The 16,913-nt window shown below is 45.7% G+C and overlaps 4 protein-coding genes across 4 annotated transcripts; 1 reads left to right on the top strand and 3 right to left on the bottom strand.

Annotated features, from left to right (window-relative positions):
• The first annotated feature begins 6,155 nt into the window (after nt 1-6,155).
• Nucleotides 6,156-9,076, top strand: LOC112350215 (pentatricopeptide repeat-containing protein At4g18520, chloroplastic-like). Its single transcript, XM_024686039.1, has 2 exons — nt 6,156-6,262; nt 6,718-9,076. Exons 1-2 carry the CDS (start codon nt 6,156-6,158, stop codon nt 9,074-9,076), a joined length of 2,466 nt encoding a protein of 821 aa, XP_024541807.1.
• A 2,212-nt stretch (nt 9,077-11,288) lies between these two features.
• On the bottom strand, nt 11,289-12,544 carry LOC9657930 (caffeoylshikimate esterase). Its single transcript, XM_002980968.2, has 2 exons — nt 12,448-12,544; nt 11,289-12,361 (listed from the first exon to the last, which is right to left on the bottom strand). Exon 2 carries the CDS (start codon nt 12,337-12,339, stop codon nt 11,386-11,388), a length of 954 nt encoding a protein of 317 aa, XP_002981014.1. The 5' UTR covers nt 12,340-12,361; nt 12,448-12,544; the 3' UTR covers nt 11,289-11,385.
• Nucleotides 12,545-12,622: 78 nt separating this feature from the next.
• LOC112350251 (aspartic proteinase-like protein 1) lies at nt 12,623-15,039 on the bottom strand. Its single transcript, XM_024686102.1, has 10 exons — nt 14,432-15,039; nt 14,216-14,354; nt 13,936-14,165; nt 13,655-13,882; nt 13,461-13,599; nt 13,331-13,404; nt 13,155-13,266; nt 13,038-13,095; nt 12,911-12,982; nt 12,623-12,851 (listed from the first exon to the last, which is right to left on the bottom strand). The coding sequence occupies exons 1-10, from the start codon at nt 14,695-14,697 to the stop codon at nt 12,664-12,666; spliced, it is 1,506 nt and encodes a 501-aa protein (XP_024541870.1). The 5' UTR covers nt 14,698-15,039; the 3' UTR covers nt 12,623-12,663.
• LOC9657929 (probable dolichyl pyrophosphate Man9GlcNAc2 alpha-1,3-glucosyltransferase) lies at nt 14,954-16,894 on the bottom strand. Its single transcript, XM_002980967.2, has 8 exons — nt 16,775-16,894; nt 16,484-16,724; nt 16,249-16,423; nt 16,087-16,194; nt 15,875-16,036; nt 15,575-15,827; nt 15,097-15,516; nt 14,954-15,048 (listed from the first exon to the last, which is right to left on the bottom strand). The coding sequence occupies exons 1-7, from the start codon at nt 16,866-16,868 to the stop codon at nt 15,107-15,109; spliced, it is 1,443 nt and encodes a 480-aa protein (XP_002981013.1). The 5' UTR covers nt 16,869-16,894; the 3' UTR covers nt 14,954-15,048; nt 15,097-15,106.
• Nucleotides 16,895-16,913: the final 19 nt, after the last annotated feature.

Here is a 16,913-nt window from a genome sequence, read left to right as displayed (position 1 = left end):
AGACAGTCGAACTTGGAAAAGTCATGATGTTCAACTTCATTAAGATTCCCATAGAAAAACTTTAGTTAAACACAAGAATTAGCAACTAGAGTAAAAGGAGTTGCACCACATGCTATGAATGCCACCATCAACTGAATTTGATTGTTTAGCTACAACCATATAGTATTGAGCAATTGCACCAATTGTTACTCTAGAGTCAGAGGAATAAATGATTACTTTACCATAAAGATAAATAAAGATGATATATACCATGGTTTAATCATTTTATGGTGATTACCACCCATTATTCTTGGGATGATGTCTAAGTTTTCAATGTGTCTCTAAGGGTTAACATTGTAGTGGTACAATGGTTTGAATGGAACCACTAGTGCAAATTGAAGCCTTTTCCTTAACATCTTTATGCATTTGGACATAATAATAATTGTAATGATGCCTTCCCGCAATTGCATTATCTCTATTAAAGACTTATAAACAATCAAAGATAACAACTTGAGAGATAATTTGTAAAGGTTCAAATATAAAAGGAAATAGCATATGAATAAAAGTGCATTTGGGTTTTAGGATATTTTGGGTTAAGCATCCTTGGGTTTAAGTAGTATTGGGTTGAATAACCTCTTGAAAAGTTTAAATTTAGGAGTTTATATGGCCATTTGAGTTAATGATATAATTTAGTGTTCATTTCCAAAGCCATTTGCTTTGTGTAGAGCCAAATATGTTAGAATAGATTAAGTTGGGAATATAGTGCTTTATCAAAATTTTATAGGACTTATGTATGCTTTTGCTCTAGCCACTCTTGATGATGCTATTCAACTTTTTGTGAGAGATGAGCATAGAGATTGATGTTGCTATTGCCTATATTTAAGGACAAGGATGAGGATGTGGTGATAATTGTGATGTTTATTGCTAGGCATATGACAAGGATGGCCATACATATTGGCATTGTTGGCATTTTCTAGATTGACATTCTTCATTTCTTAAGTGGAAGCTTTGGCATCAACAATATTCTATTAGTGTTGTTGTAGTAGGTTTTGATATAAAGATTGTTTTGGGAATGAGGAATCTCTCAAGTAGTGGAGGGTAGTTAATGATTTTTCTATCCTTTTTTTAGGAGTATTATAAAGGGTTCACTTAGCACCAATTCATCCAGTATTTACTTTCCGAGCTCATTTTTGTAATAAGAAATCTCCTATTATTCTCTCAGTGTTGATTATTATAGAATTAAGGGGTTCACTCAATACCAATTCATTTAGTGTTTACTTTCCAAGTTTATTTTTATAACAAGAAGTTTTCTATTATATTATTCTTTCCATATTGGTTGATACAGGCTTGAGGGGTTTATTTGTCACCAATTTATTTAGTGTTTACTTTCCAAGCTTGTTTTTATAACAAAAGGTTTTTTATTATTCTCTCTATGTTAGTTGATATAAGCTTGAGTTTATCTTTTATTACTCAATTTGTTGCTATATATTACCATATACAATTGTATTGTGTCGTAGTTAGTCTTTATTTTCTATAGCAATAGCAATACACATGCATATACATAGGATGACGCAAACCTAATTGTGTGTATGGGTGATCTCATGTTTAAGCTTTAATCATTGTAAGTAGTGCTAAGTTAAGTTTTTGACCTTATAACACAATTATGCCAAACCCTTTTCATGTAATACACTATAATTTAGACTTCTTAAAATGTTACCCAACTCAATACTATTCAAACCTAAGGACATTTAACCCCAAATATTTTTAAAACCCTTAATTTGTCAGGAATCCCCCAATTCTTGCCACATTCCTGACTCTCGCTGGATTCCTGACTTGCAGACTACATTCCTGATTCTCGAGACACTTCCCTATTCCTGACTCTCGAGACACTTCCCTATTCCTGACTCTCAAGACACTTCCCGATTCCTGAGTCTCGAGCCACATTCCTGATATTGATGTGGCGCTTCCTCGACCTCAGCTATATTTAGGCCGTCCTTGATCCAAGAGTGGTGGAGCTTCATCAACCTATAGTATATATAGGTTAGCCTTGTTCCATTTTTCCACAATCTGAATCAACGCCAGTCTAATGCCTCTTCTTTGTTTCCACTAGCTTTTCTCTTTGTCTTTCATTTTCTAGTCTTGATCTTGTTGGGGGTCTTGACATAATTAATTGGAAAATGAGGTACACTCTTATTTATAGAACCTTTACTTTTATATTTGAACTTTTATAAATTAACTTTTGATTTATTTTCTTTAGTTACTTATAATCCACCATACTTTCCTCTAAGTTCATACCCTCATGAATAGAAGTTAAGAACCATAACTTTTTTGAGAGCCCTACTCTTTTAACACTCTACCTTTCAAGTCAAGCCTACTAAAGGTCAATTAAACCCCTACCAAATGTTAATTTCAACATATGATGTATTTCCTTCAACCAACCAATAGAGTAAGACTTGAGACATGCTTTAATACCAAATGTAAACTCTTAAATTTGGACTTTTTAAGAGGTCACCCAACTTAGCATTACTCAAACTCAAGTATCCCAAAACCTTTAACATATTAGAAAAGTGAGTGCACTCTTGTTCATGGGCCCTTTCCTTTTATATTTAAACCATTATTAATCATTTTTTGAGTCATTATCTTTAGTTGCTTATAGTTATCTAAAAATCTTGGAGTCCTTAGGCATTTAAACCTCAACTTGATGGGAATATTAATCGCTTGTTAAACAAAGTGACTATCCTGAATGTGTACCCTTTTCCTCACACTAATGATCTTTTGGATTATCTAGGGAAAAGTCATTATTATACGAATTCTTGGTGATGCTATTTAGTTTAACAAATATTTTTGCAACTTTTCAACAAATGATAGATGAGGTTCTTTGCAATATGTTAAAGGTGATTGCTAACTTCATTAATAATGTCTTGATCCACTTAAAAGGGATATAGGAAGAGCATGTCTATAATGTTTGCAAGGTGTTAGATCAGTTGTAGGAAGTTAGTTTAAAACTAAAGCAATCAAAGTGTATGCTTAGGTCCAAGGATATAATTTATCTTAGGTACTGTATTTTTCATGAAGATTTGTTAAACTTGTGGTTGTTTTAAATTTTCCTATTCCGAAGTGTGTAAATGATGTAAGGCATTATAATATCTCACTCATTTTGTTAATTATCTTTCTAATCATATTGCATAATTGCAAACATTGCTAAAGTTGCCACACCATCTTTTATTTAGTTTAAAGATTACAAGTGGGCATTTACACATTTTAAAGAGTTGTTGATGACTCCTTTAATTTTAGCATATTTTAACTACACTTAACTTTTCATTTTGCATGTAGATGCTTTTGATATTAGTCTTGGGGTGTATTGATGCAAGAGAGTACAAGTGTGCTTAGTTAGTGTTATCCTATTGCAAATATCAACCATACATTACAATTAACAAAGTTAAATTACTTTATAATAGAGGAATGTTTAGTAGCTATTTGGGGTTTTAAGAAGCTTCATATACATTCTTGGACATTATTAAAAGGTGATTATGCTACAATTACTTCATCATTGAAATGAAAAAATTTAGTCAATTGTATTGCTCAATAGACTCTACAGCTTCAAATATATGATTTGAAATTGTTCATCATTTGGGGAGTTCTATGCCTGATGTTGATGCCTTTTCTCAAGCTTCTCTATCTTTTTCACCTTCTTTTTTTGTTCTTGACAAGCCTATTGTTCCAACATTAGTGAAGAGGATTTTGTGCTATTGGTGGTTGTTGTACTTGATATTTAGTGTTTATAAGATGTAGAGTAAGATTTACTTTCTTTTGATGAGGTTCAATAAACTTAAAAGGTTAATTTATAAATCTTAAAGCTTTATGATAAGTTTGAGAATTCTATATCACTTATTAATAACTTGTTTCAGCATTTACACTCTCAATATCGCTTTGAAAATGACCTTTTTTATTTTGTGGGGACTGATCTTGATGATCATTTATGACTACGATGTCTTTGATTTATATTCTACACTTTCTTTATGCTTATCATAAATCTAAGTAGATATATAAGACATCATTATGTAATTAAGAATTTGTTCAAGTTTTTCTATTGGTTGGAGATGCAATATGATGTTATTGAATAAGTCACATTTATTCAACTATCACTTCCATCTAATAAGTCAAGTAATCATAGGCAATAATAATGTACTCATTACCAACAAACAACTATAGAAAAGGTCCTATCAAATTAAATGCCACCAACTCAAATAAACAAGAAATTACAATTGACTCTAATTGTTTTTTTGCAGTATCAAAGGGAGTATTATGCTCTTGAGTTTGGACTTCCCGGGAGGTCACCCAGCCCAGTACTATTCAAACCCAAGGACACTTAACCCTAAATATCCCAAGACCCTTAACTAATTGGAAAAGGGGGTGCACTTTTATTCATGGGCTCTTTCCCTTTATATTTGAACCCCATGAATCGTCTCTCAAGTCGTTCTCTTTGGTTGCTTACAATTCACCACGCTTCCCTATAAGTTCACGCCCTCGTGAACGGAAGCTAAGAGAAGTTCACGCCCTCGTGAACAGAAGCTAAGAGCCAAAGCAACTATGCTTCCCTACAAGTTCACGCCCTCGTGAACGGAAGCTAAGAGCCACAACTCTCCCGAGAGAGTCACTCTCTTAACACCCTCTTTGGTTGCTTACAATTCACCACGCTTCCCTACAAGTTCATGCCCTCGTGAACGGAAGCTGAGAGCCACAACTCTCCCGAGAGAGTCACTCTCTTGACACCCTACCCCTCGGGTCGAGCCTAGCAGGAGCAAACTGAACTAGCCAAATGTCAATCAACATGTGGTGCGATTCCTTTAGCCAACCAATAGAGTCGGACTCGAGACCGTTCCAGTACCAAATGTAAGCTTCTGAGTTTAGACTTCCTAGGAGGTCACCCAGCCCAGTATTATTCAAACCCAAGGACGCTTAACCCCAAATATCTCAAGACTCTTAACTGATTAGAAAAAAAAGTGCACTCTTATTCATGGGCCTTTTCCTTCTATATTTGAACCCTATGGATCATCTCTTAAGTCGTTCTCTTTGGTTGCTTACAAGATAATAGTCTTGATTTATAGTTGAGGTATTTTATATTTCAAATGTCTTAACTAGAGATATATCACATTTTCACAAATGCTTATCATTCATAAATGGATGGTTTAGTGGAATGGTTATTTTTGATATTCAAAGAGATGATTGTAAATATATATAACTTTTTAGCATTTGGATTGAAATGTTTATTTATTGTCTTTTTAGTATGTGGATATAAACTTCTATAATAGTCATGATCTAATACTATTAATGAAGTTTTGCAATTGCCACAAGCTATTTATAAGCAATCAGGGAGAATAATTTAAGAAACTATCTATAAGGGTTTAAATATAAAGGGAAAGAGTTCATAAGTGCACTCTTTTTTTTTAATTAGTTAAGGATTTTGGGATATTTAAAGTTAAATGCCTTAGGGCTTGAGTAATATTGGGTTGGCCTAAGAAGCCCCCTTGATTATGATTTTTAATCAAGCATATAGCAAAAGAAAATATTGTCAACATAGAGTAATTAATTTTTGAATAAATACAAAAACATAAATAAAAACCAATAGTGACAAAAGAATTATTTCAGAATAAGTAATTGAATTCTATACATAAAATACAAGTAAAAGAGATAACTGATATATGAAATATAAAATAAATATTAAGAACAATAATGAAATAGACACACTGAATAACCCTCTTCTCAAGTAGCTGAGTTTGTTTTTGATCAATGCGTGAAAGACTTCGGTACCATCAAACAGCTGGACCTCCTGGGACCAACTCTAACTCCTAAACTCGCTTGGCAGCATTGTGAATGCTAGTGTTAGCCCTGAGAGCCGTGATAATCAAGTCTTTAACATAAATCCTGGCCATGCAATACATGATCGCATGAACAACCATAGTCAAAGAAGGTCAGCATACGTGAGTAACGTTTCATCCACGTGGCTTCCACGAGCACCATGCAGGGGATGCGTGGTGCCACATCGGCCTGGCACGGCCACGTAGACTATGTGGTCGTGTATTTCTATCGTGAACTCCGGCGAGTGAACCTCAGTGTTTATTACATTTTCTAGTTCCTCCTCTCTTCCCTCTCGAGAAGTCCTCTCTCTTGATACAATGGCACTGCGAGATTCTTTGTTCGAAAAGTTCGTCTTCGTGCATGGGGACGACGACGATGACAATCCCCCAGATCTTGCGCCCGCCGCCTCGGAAGTTTCTGCATGGTCTCCTTGGGGAGGACCAAGTCATCTATGAGGTTCACTGCGGAGATCGCGATCGCCAAGTAAATTACTCCAGATGATTTACAGTGTTCACTGTGTTCTTTGATCAATGCAGAGAGATGACACTCCTGCAACACTTCGCATTGGGATCTGAGAACGATGTCTCCCTTCACTGCTGTTCCAATTCAAAAACCTCTTCTTGCGTGTATCTCATCCTTCTCGCCCGGTTTTTGGCTTTGCGGAGCTCGACTCTAGGAGAAGCCAGACAACCAAAGTAGTCGTCAAGGATCTATGCTTTGGCCACTTGTAACTCTTGAAAATAATACCAATCCACGATCGCTTCTCTTGCTTTCCTCAATTTTCCTCCATCCTCTAAGAGAGGAAAAAGAAACCTGGATTATCTCTTTCTTTATGAAGGGCTTGGATCCATCTTCTCGGCTGCCTCAAGTTTTTCGCAGGTTTTTGTGCGTGGCAGCCGATCGGAGTCTGGAGCAAACGCTAGATCTTGTCGTCGTCTCTTCATCTTCTTCTTGTTCTTCTTGGACTTCCGCGCTCTCTTCCTCCTACGCAGAGCTTTTGAGGCGATGTGGTCGGGCTCGAGCTCTAGAAGATGGCCGACGCGTCCACGCTCACATAGTTTCTACTGGCCAGTCTCCGAACCCCTTCCTCGGGAATCTCCTCGTGCAAATGTACGGGAAATGCGGCAGCTTGGGCGAGGCAAGACGGGCTTTCGAAGGAATTCCCGAGAGCAAACGCAATGTTTACTCGTGGGGTTTAATGATCTCGGCGTATGCCCAGTCCGGGCATCACAAACAAGCGATAGATTTGTTCCAAAGAATGCAAGAAACAAAGACAATGGTGGTGAAAGCCGACTGCGTTATACTCGCGAGCGTTTTGGGTTCTTGTGCCGCCTCCGGCGATCTCCAAACTGGCAAAGCTATCGACGAAAAAATCTCTTCTGGGTGCTTGGATTCCAATCTCGTTGTCGAGACCGCGCTCTTGGACATGTATGCAAAGTGTGGGAAGGTGGCGGAAGCTCGAGGGACGTTTGATAGGATGAAAGAGAGGGACGTGATCTCGTGGAACGCAATGCTTGCGGCATATGCCCAAACTGGGCATAACACCCAGGCAATCAATTTATATCACGGGATGAGCTGCGAGGGAGTCTTTCCAGACGAGTTTACATTCTCTACGATCGTCACGTCTTGCTCGAGTTTGAGGCTCTTGAATCTCGTCCATGCCGTGATTGTCGAGAGTGGCATGCAACACGACGATGGAATCTATTGTGGTCTTATCAAGTCGTATGCAAAGTTTAATCAGATCGAAGAGTCCGAGAGGATCTTTAGAGACGTGATCTTGCAAAAACCCAAAAGAAGCAGTGCTCTCGCCTGGACCACCATGATCGCAGCATATGTACAACTCGGCCATCTCTACGCTGCTCAAGCACTGGATCTCTACCAGCAAATGATAGCCGAAAGCATCCAGCCGAACAACTTGACCTTCACCACCGTCCTCTCGGCATGTTCCTTGATCGGCCCCCCAGCTCTCGACCTGGGCTCCAAGATCCACGAGAGATTCCTCTCCTCCCAACCGTCCAACACGATGGAGCAACCGTGCTCGCAATGGGTCTTGACGAACACGCTCATCACAATGTACGCCAAGTGTGGGAGCCTCTCCCGAGCGAAGGAAGCGTTCGAGAGCATCCCGGACGAGAAGAGGGGCCTGGTTTCGTGGAACGCAATGCTTTCCGCCTACGCCCAGCTCGGATCCGACCGCCAAGCCGCGGATTTCTTTTCGGCCATGGGAGTCCGGGGCCTGGAGCCCGACGAGGTGACCTTCACGAGCATTCTCGGGGCGTGCGCGCGGCTGGGCGACCTCGAGCTGGGCAAGCGAGTCCACGCACAGCTCAAGTCAACGGGCCCGGCACTCGAGTCAACAGCCTCGATCCAGGTGGCGCTGGTCAACATGTACGCGCGCTGCGGCGACGCGGCGGCGATGCGGTCCCGCTACGGCAACACCGCGGCGGCGCCCCGCGGTACGCCGCGCGGCGAGCCCGTGTACTGGAACGCGCTCATCGCGGCGCACGGGCTGTACGGGCACACGCCACGGGTTCTCCGTCTCTTCAGCGCCATGCAACTCGAGGGGCTCGCCCCAGACGAGGTGACGTTCACGAGCGTGCTTGCGACGTGTGGTAGATCGCGCGTTGCGCGCTGGGGCCGCGGCGTCTTCCAGGCCATGATCTCGGACTATGGGATGAGGCCGAGCTTGGCGCACTACCGGTGTTTGATCCATCTCTTTGGGCGGGGCGGGCATCTGGGGGCTGCCAAAGAGCTCATTGAGAGCATGGAGTACGAGCCCGGGGACGTGGAGTGGACGAGCTTGCTGGGCTTTTGCCGGCTCCACGGCGGCCTAGCCAACGTCAAGCTCGGGCGGGAGGCCGCCATCCGCGCGCTGGAGATCAACCCGGGGAACGAGACCGCGTACGTGCTGCTGCTCAATCTAAATGCCGCGGTACACAGGCTCGAGGACGCCAAGCGGCGGTGGAGGAGGAGAGTGATGGAGAACCGGCGGAGGCCGCGGTACCTCTGGCGGTGGATGAGGGAGCCGACGTGGAGATCGCTGCTCCAGGGGCATCCGCACGAGAGGAGGATGAGTCAACGGCGGCGTCACGCGTTTATCGAGAAGCTCGACTGGCGGGCGGGGGTCAAAGGGCGGCGCCGCCAGCAGCTGCTGCTGTCCAACAAGCTGCCGGCCAAGACCCTGGCCAGGATGCACGCTTTCAAGGACTACTTGTCTCCAGATGCGTGGACTGGCTAGTCGACTTACTTCGTTTAGAGCTTGAGTGATCCCAATTGTCCTTGACCACACCAATGTCTTTTGGAGAATTCCACTCTCTACTCCTGAGATGAACAGGCTTTTGAAGATTTTCTCCTTTGCTTCTCTGGAAGATGAAATATAAACGATCTCAACGGTTCTGTGAATCGTGCTAAAAGTTTGCTGCAGCTGCACGTTTCATAGAGCCGCGGAAAAAGAAACTCCAAAAAAAAGAAAATCTCAATAAAAGACTGAGGCAGAGGCTGGATTTCCTCGTGTATTTCCTGCCGGTGTTCTTCCACCTCGCAAGAGCGCACGCATATCTCTGCAATTAACGAGCTTTCTTCTAGCCAGTAAATTTGAAGATGACCACTTACCCTGGGGACGATATGTTCTGGATTGTGGGAGCTTTCTCTTCGTTCCAGAGATTGCTACTGCATTCACCATGTTGTTCAAAGTTGCCTTTGAGCAACATTAACTTTGAGCAACATGGTGATGGCAGTGGCAATCTCTGGAACAACACTTAGCTCCGCTGCAACAGCTCACAGTTCCTTCTTTAGAAGGAACATCAACTTTGTCGTGTGCCCCTGGAAAGACATAAAGGAGATGTTGTCAGTGTCATGAACCTACCGGCCCTCCATGACTAGAGCTTTCTTTGTGCTTCCTTTTCTCCAGCGGGCACGAAAGCATTTCAAGTAGAGACACTTGGAAATTCTGAAACATCTGGCGAAGGGAGTCGTGTTTAGGACGGCTTGTGGGAAAAGTCGTCGCAGCTATCATGAGGATGATCGAACCGAAGGACTTGCAATGCGATGAACGGGATTCTCACCCGAGACCAGGAAAGACGAAGCGACTAAAACAAAAATCAGCACTCGAGACCAGGAAAAAAAACGAAGCGACTAGAACAAAAAATCGAGCTCACCGCTTTATACCGCCATTGGCACCTTTAAATCAGAGACCACAAACTTACCATAAAAATCCACGAAAACGATTTCGCGCCTTGAAGAGCTTGCGATGTCACAGCCAGCGAGAATGGATGTCCCCCCCACAAGCTTAGTCAATGCAGCAATTCAGGCACAGATGGCTTGTCTTCTCCTCCTGGAGATTAATGCGGAGATAAAGTTCATCCTGTTACGGTCCAACCAATGGATACTTTTCTCCAGCTGACTGGTTTGACTTCATTTAGTCAACGGAGATCCAGGATTGTGAATATTCAAGCCACTCAATCAAGATTTCGAAAGACTCTCTCCTCGATCACAGGCACAAGATGGTAACCGTGGAGGCAACCATGGTGGCGAGCGTGAGCAGCAAGAACGCCGCGTAAACCGCCCACCTCCTCGTGAACTTAGCGTAGTACGACGCCACGGGCTCCTGGTACGGCACCTCAAACTCGCAGTCCTCCACGGTGGCCACCAGCGATCTGGGCAGAGCCCGGAGCTTGGCGAGCTTGGCGGCGGCGAGCCCCAGCGTGAGCTTGTGGCAGTGGCGCTGGAACTTGAGGCCATTGAGGACGCGCACAGTCTGCGACACCGCGGCGTAGATCACGGCGTGGCCGAGCGAGGCGAGCGCAATGGGAGACCAGCAGTGGCGGCACTGGAGGCGGCCGGGAGGGGTGGCGGCGACGCTGGCGAAGAGGAGCGCCAGAAAGACGAGGAAGGCGGCGAGGAGGGCCCAGAGCTGCTTCTTCTGGGCGTCGATGCCGCGCTTCTTCTGGATCGTCTTGTCGAAATGGAACTGGACGATGGATTGGAGCGAGTGGATGGCGGTGTCGAGGGTGGAGACGGCGAAGATTCGCCCGAGCTCATCCCCGGCGGGAGTGGCTGTGCTGTGGCGATCATCCGTCTGCTGCTCGCTGCTGCTGGCCGGCGATGGCGAGGGGTTGCCAATCTCAATTGCGGGCTTCTTCCTGCTGGAGCTGCTGAATCCATTGCCATTCATGGTCGTGGTATCGGCCTAGAGGACTGGGTTCGCTACAGGGAGGGAGAACTTACCCATGTTTCTCATCGTCGCCTGGATCAAACTTTCCACTCTGTGTTGTTCTTGAATCGCTGGCTCGTGAATTTCTCTTTTCTTTCGTCCAATTCTCTGCTAAACGATGATGATAAGCACAATAGCTTCGCATTGATGGAGCGAAGTGGACACACCCAGTCACACCTCAGGTGCCAGTGTCCTGGCACTCTCTTTTTCTCGGCGAATGTGCATTGAGCAACTAATGGAAATCTTAATTTTTTTTAAATAAATCGAATATGCTTAGAATATTCTCCAGGCAAGGAATATACTTCTACAGATGCTTCGTCATCCTCGGAGGTTTTCTAGCAGTGATCGTCCAGCCACTGCTTGATGTCCCCGTACACCACCGCGCGCGCCTCCTCGGGCTCCCCTTGCAGCAGCGAGTGATAGTAATCCTCGTAGATCTTGATCGTCTTGTCCTGCGACTTGGCCTTGTCATACAAGATCCGGCTGCCCTCCGTCTCCGCCACCACGTCCGACGTCCCATGGAGCGTCAGCAGCGGCATCTCGATCTTCTCCACATTCTTCTGCAAGTACTCGCACATCCTCGCCAGGTTCCTCATCGTCCCCACCCTCGGCTTCCCCTTGTACCTCCTCGGGTTGGACGCGATGAGCTTCCCCCGCGCCGGATCCTTGATCGCCTTGCGCACGATGTTGTTCTCGGGCATCACCGCCCACGACTCGGCCAGGCCGAGCAGCAGCCCGTATCCAAACAGGTGGAGCTTCGACGGCTGCATGAGCTCCGGGATGACGATGAGCGGCGCCGTCACGATCACTCCATCCCAGCCCTTTGGATCCTTCAAGCACATGAGGAGCGTGAGGCCGCCACCCATGGACTCGCCAAACAGGAACTTCTTGAGGCCCGAGAACTCGGGCTTGTCGCGGATGGAGTGGAAGTAGCGGAGGTTTGCGTCGGCGAAGGCGTCCACGTCCCACACGTAGCCGTGGAGGCCGTCGGAGCGGCCGTGGCCCAGGAGGTCCGCGCAGTAGGCCGCGAATCCCCACTGGGCGAGCGTGATGGCGATGGACTGGAAGAGCCAGCCGCTGTCGCTGCCATAGCCGTGGGTGAGGAAGATGAGAGCGCGCGGCGCGGCGGCGGCGTCCAGCGGGAGGAAGGACTGCGTGAAGAGCGTACCGTGCGGCGTGGTGTAGTGGGACTCGGCGTGGCGCACGCCTTGCTGCGCGTAGAAGTCGTCCGGGGAGATCTCGTCGCCCCAGTAGTAGGCCGGCTTCTCCAGGGACGTCGCTGGCGCCATAGCTCCTCCTCTGCGGCTTGCCCTGGCACAGGAGCAAGGAAAGATGAGAATGAATCGATGAATGTAGCTACGAGGGCCTTAGAAGAGGATGGAATTACGGTTTGCTACCTCGATTGAGCTTGGCGATGGAAGATCTCACGAGGAACACGCGAGGCACGCCTGAAGAACCCTAAATCGCGACGTCATTCCTCACTAACCCACCAAACCTCGTCCACCACACATTGTTGACTGGTTGGTCAGAGCGGTCAGAGAACATCCCAGCCCTTGATAAGGCTAGGTTGGATCCAACGGATATAGATCAATCTCGATAGAATATCCAATTTTTCAAAATAGGATGAACAGGAAGAATAGAACGACGAAAACGCTGGAAGTTTGGGTGATACCAAAACTCGCGGCGGCCTCCTGCTGTGGAGGCTTGAGGAATGGACTGTTGTCGTTTCGATTCTGGGAGACGGGTTGATTGATCGGCGATGGAGTGTGCTCGAACGATGCCCCGTCTTCCAAATGATAGCCTGTGCGAGACAAAGCCGAGCAAGAGCTTAAACTTGGAGAAGATGGAGCGAACACTTACAATTGGCGGGCGACCATCCCAGCGTCGAACGCTCCCGATCGAAAGCGAATCTGTAGCCTCCCATGAAGTTCTCTGCGCAGTACGCAAGGTTTTCTCAGCTTGATTCTAGCGAAAACGCAGTACTTACGGCCGATGATGGGAAAGTTGCTCTCGAGAACTGCTAAACAAAATCCTAGTACTCTACTCTGCAAGCCACGAATGGATTTGAGTTTTCGTTTAAACAAAGCACCGAGAGATAACTTACGTCCGAGCCGATGACCAACACCAGAGGATCTACCACAGAAAAATTCCCTCCTCCTTGAAATGTTAGCGACAATGATGGTGCTGGAATGTCTGTTACTGTATCTTCGTTGCCGCTGCATGACAAACACAAGTCTGTGTGAGACCGGCTCGAAAGATTAAACTCAAACAAAGACTAACTTCAATCGGTAGCAATACTCATAAGGAGACAAGTCCACGTTTGTTATTCTTCTGAGATTGATCTGGCTGTCGAACTGCGTCACCAGGAGAATGTTTGGCACACAAAAACAAAGTTTTAAACTGGCCTTACTGCTTCTGTCACACGCTGGTAGGCATCGGACTGAAGGTACGTCAACGTTGTCCCGGTATCAAAGAGTGCATTGAAGCTTCTAAAAGTGATGTTTCGCGTGCCAACAGTAAACTGTTCAATACCAACATCGTACGCACTTCTGCAGAATGTTTCATCGCAGCTGGCTCAAAAAGGAAAACTCAACTATCACTTACTTAACGCCAGAGTTTGGAATGAAGGAAGTGGTTTGCTGCGATTTAGCTCCCCGATCACCGAAAAGAATCCGTCCCGATCCATCGGTGTCAAAGCACATTGAAAATGTGTCGTTTATGAGACCGTCTTTGGCGAGCATGCTTGGGAGCGACACGTCTCCCGGCCCCAATCCCAGGAGTCCATTGGGAGCACCACCACGTAGAAACAATCCCGTTTGCTGCTCCCCACACCTGTTTGCTGCAAATAGTCAAGAAAAGCTCTGAAGAATGGAAAACATCCTCACCCAAAAATGATTCTGGCAGTAATGGCAGAGCTTGTCGATGGCTTGAAAAGGTGAATCACATCCTCCACTAGTTTTCCTGAGGTAGAAGTGTTCTCTGAAAGATATCTAACCGTGTATGGACAGACTGAGGAGTTGCCGGTGCACGAGCTGCTGGAGCAAGCCTTGTCGCCACAAGTGAGTAGCTTGTTGGTCGTCGAACTGTTTGTTGTGAAGTATGTAAGCCTCTTCTTCTGAAAGGCACGGTCAAACCTTCAAGAACAATTTCTAGTGAAACACATACCAAAGTGGGAAACTCCGATGGAGAAACGGACTGGCAGTGCTTACAGTCGCAGGGAACCCAAAACAAGTCACTCCCAGTGTCAAGTGCCACCAGAAAAGAAACATTTGGAGTGCCTATATCCACAAACGTGTAGTGAATTCTGAAAGCAACAGATTTGTGAGAAGAGAAGCGAATTCGATTGGATAATGAAAAACTTTCAGAGATCGTCTACCTTACCCTCCGAACCTCGGTCCCAGATCCTCAGTATAATTGCCTTGCAGTAGCGCTAGACTGTCGTTGCCAGTGAGCAGCTCTCGGCCGTGCTTTGACAGGTCGTGCTTGAGCAGCAGCCTGTGGTAATCTAAGCTGCCTCTCACCGGAGGAGCTGGCTCTTCTCCTAGACCCAAGAGCCCCCTTGCCTCATCCGAGTATCTGTGAATAATTCTAAAATCCAGGGAACTCGCGAAAGCGAGATTGAAAAGGAGGACTAAAAAAGCCTGCATGCTGATAGGAGTGAATGCAATTCAGAAGAGGAACCGAAGAGGAGAATAACCATGGAGGATGAAGAACACCATTGTGAGCAAAGTCGTAGAGAAAGCGCCGTCTCAAGAGAAAGACGGAACCGAGAAGGGGACAGCTAACTCAGACGACACGATCAGGCATTTGCTTGCTGTTATTCTAAAACAAAGTCAAGGATGCAACTTGAGAAAGAAGGGCAGGGACAAAGGATCCACAGAGAACCGACCTATTCATGCCGGATTGGAGACGAAAAGGAAACTGCTATTAAGACGCGTCCCTACCAAATTGACGCGGAAGGAAACAACGGCTTAAGAAGCGCTCATCTTCAGTTAGTACTACAAAACTAATGTCAGTACATGCAGGAAATTCTAGATAAAGCGTACCTGTGTCAACTCATACTTTCTTTTTCCGTTTTTGTGTCGACGATAAAACTCGACTCCTGGACCACTGGCGGTAGTTTGTGTACAGAAAGATCGCGGCGAAGTATGCGAATGTGTAGGTTGCAATAAAAGCCTCAAAAAGGTATGGGTATCTCGCAGGTGGATCCAGCAGCAGATAAGCGAGATGAAGAACGAAGCCACCAAGCAGTGAGGATGCTGCTACTGGGTTGAAACTCCTGAGTGGAACAAAACCGAGGAAGAAGAGCAGCAGCAACGCGAAATATGGGAGCAGGAGACCATCTCGAACGAGCAAAGGGAACATGGACATGAGTGCACCTGGTATCAGCCATCTCCAAACGAGTGGCTCGTCTAAAGCGAGAAGCGTTCCCGGAATTACAGGAAGAAGAATAGATTTCTCGTGCACTGACAACCAAAAGCTTTAGCAAGTCAGCGGTACAAAATACCAATCGAAGATAGTCACCTTGGTAAGAGAAGAAATAGAAGGCAAACGAGCAATTGAACATCGCCAGGAGGAAGCCTCTCCTGCTTGGCCTGAGTATCTGCTGAAGCATAGACGGCAGTATACAGGCCAAAGTGGCGACGAACGCAAGCTGAACAAGCACTCGATCTGGGAGCAGCTGTTTCCACTTTATGAGCAGGTTAGAAACACACCAAAAATTGCTCACGTAGTCCTCAAACAATCCCCGATGGATTGGAACCAGGCGACTCAGAACCTGTGTAGAAACATGTAAAGCACGGGTATTACCGATGGTTTGATTACCTGTAATACTGCTTCTCTGGAATGCAAAAATGGCCACCAGCAAAGAGCAAAAGTCGATAAAACGGCAGCTCCAAGCTTCAAAACATTCAGCACCGGATACTTCTTTCTCAAAGAAATCCCCAGGAGATGCGAAAAGAACGCGGGAGCGTAATACATGCTCATCTGCAAAAGTACGCATTCATGAGAATTTGTTGAGCTATAGTCGGCTTTACCTGCTTGTGATTAAGCGACAATGAAAATAAAACACACGCTACTATCTCCCACCTTGAAATGACTGCTGCCGCGGCACCAATCGCCAATCCCAGGCTCAGACAGTTATACTGGAAGAACGCAATGCCAGAAAACTTAGAAACAAGAGTGCGGAAGAAGAGAACCTGAAAGTGTCCGTGATCGATCAATATCAGAGCCGGTTGCAACAGAATAAGCGCTAGAACCCAGACACGCTCTTCATGACTTCTCTGGCGATAATAAGCCGCAACGAAAGCTATAGCTGCCGGGAAAAAAATAGCAAGGTCCGATAACACCACAGTCCATCGCATGAGAACCTTGCTGCCCAGACTTGCAAGTTAGAGAAATGAAAAGGAGAAGCGCAACTAGAGCATGACATACCTGTGGAGAGATTCATAGCCTCTGGAAGAATGCAATGCAACCGACTGCTCGTCAAACTTTCGCATGAAAACTCCATGTATGTAGCTCTGGTAGGCCGTGAGAGGAGGATAATCCAGGCCCCAGTAGCCAAGATCGTTGTCAGTAGTGTTGCGGTACCAGTCCGAGACGGGCAGGTTGATCGTTAGCTCCATCCAGTGCCGCTGCGCTTCGTAATCTCCATACTTGGGAGGATTTCCAGCGCCTGGAAGAGATCCGATTCAAGAAGCGAGATTTCTTCGCGAGAAAACTGACCAGAATACGAATGGAGGCCTGTGAGAAGACGAATCAGCACGGCGACGGCCGCAATGAAGATCGCGGAAGCGCGGAACGAAGGCGCATCCCGCATGATCCCGATAAACCCTAATGAAGGGAAAGAACAATATTTTAGGGT

The sequence above is a fragment of the Selaginella moellendorffii genome, unplaced genomic scaffold, assembly GCF_000143415.4.
Source record: "Selaginella moellendorffii unplaced genomic scaffold, v1.0 SELMOscaffold_47, whole genome shotgun sequence".
In the NCBI taxonomy this organism is placed as follows: domain Eukaryota; kingdom Viridiplantae; phylum Streptophyta; class Lycopodiopsida; order Selaginellales; family Selaginellaceae; genus Selaginella; species Selaginella moellendorffii.
The sequence above is the reverse complement of the archived record's forward strand: the minus strand, read 5'-3'. Positions and strand labels throughout refer to the sequence as shown.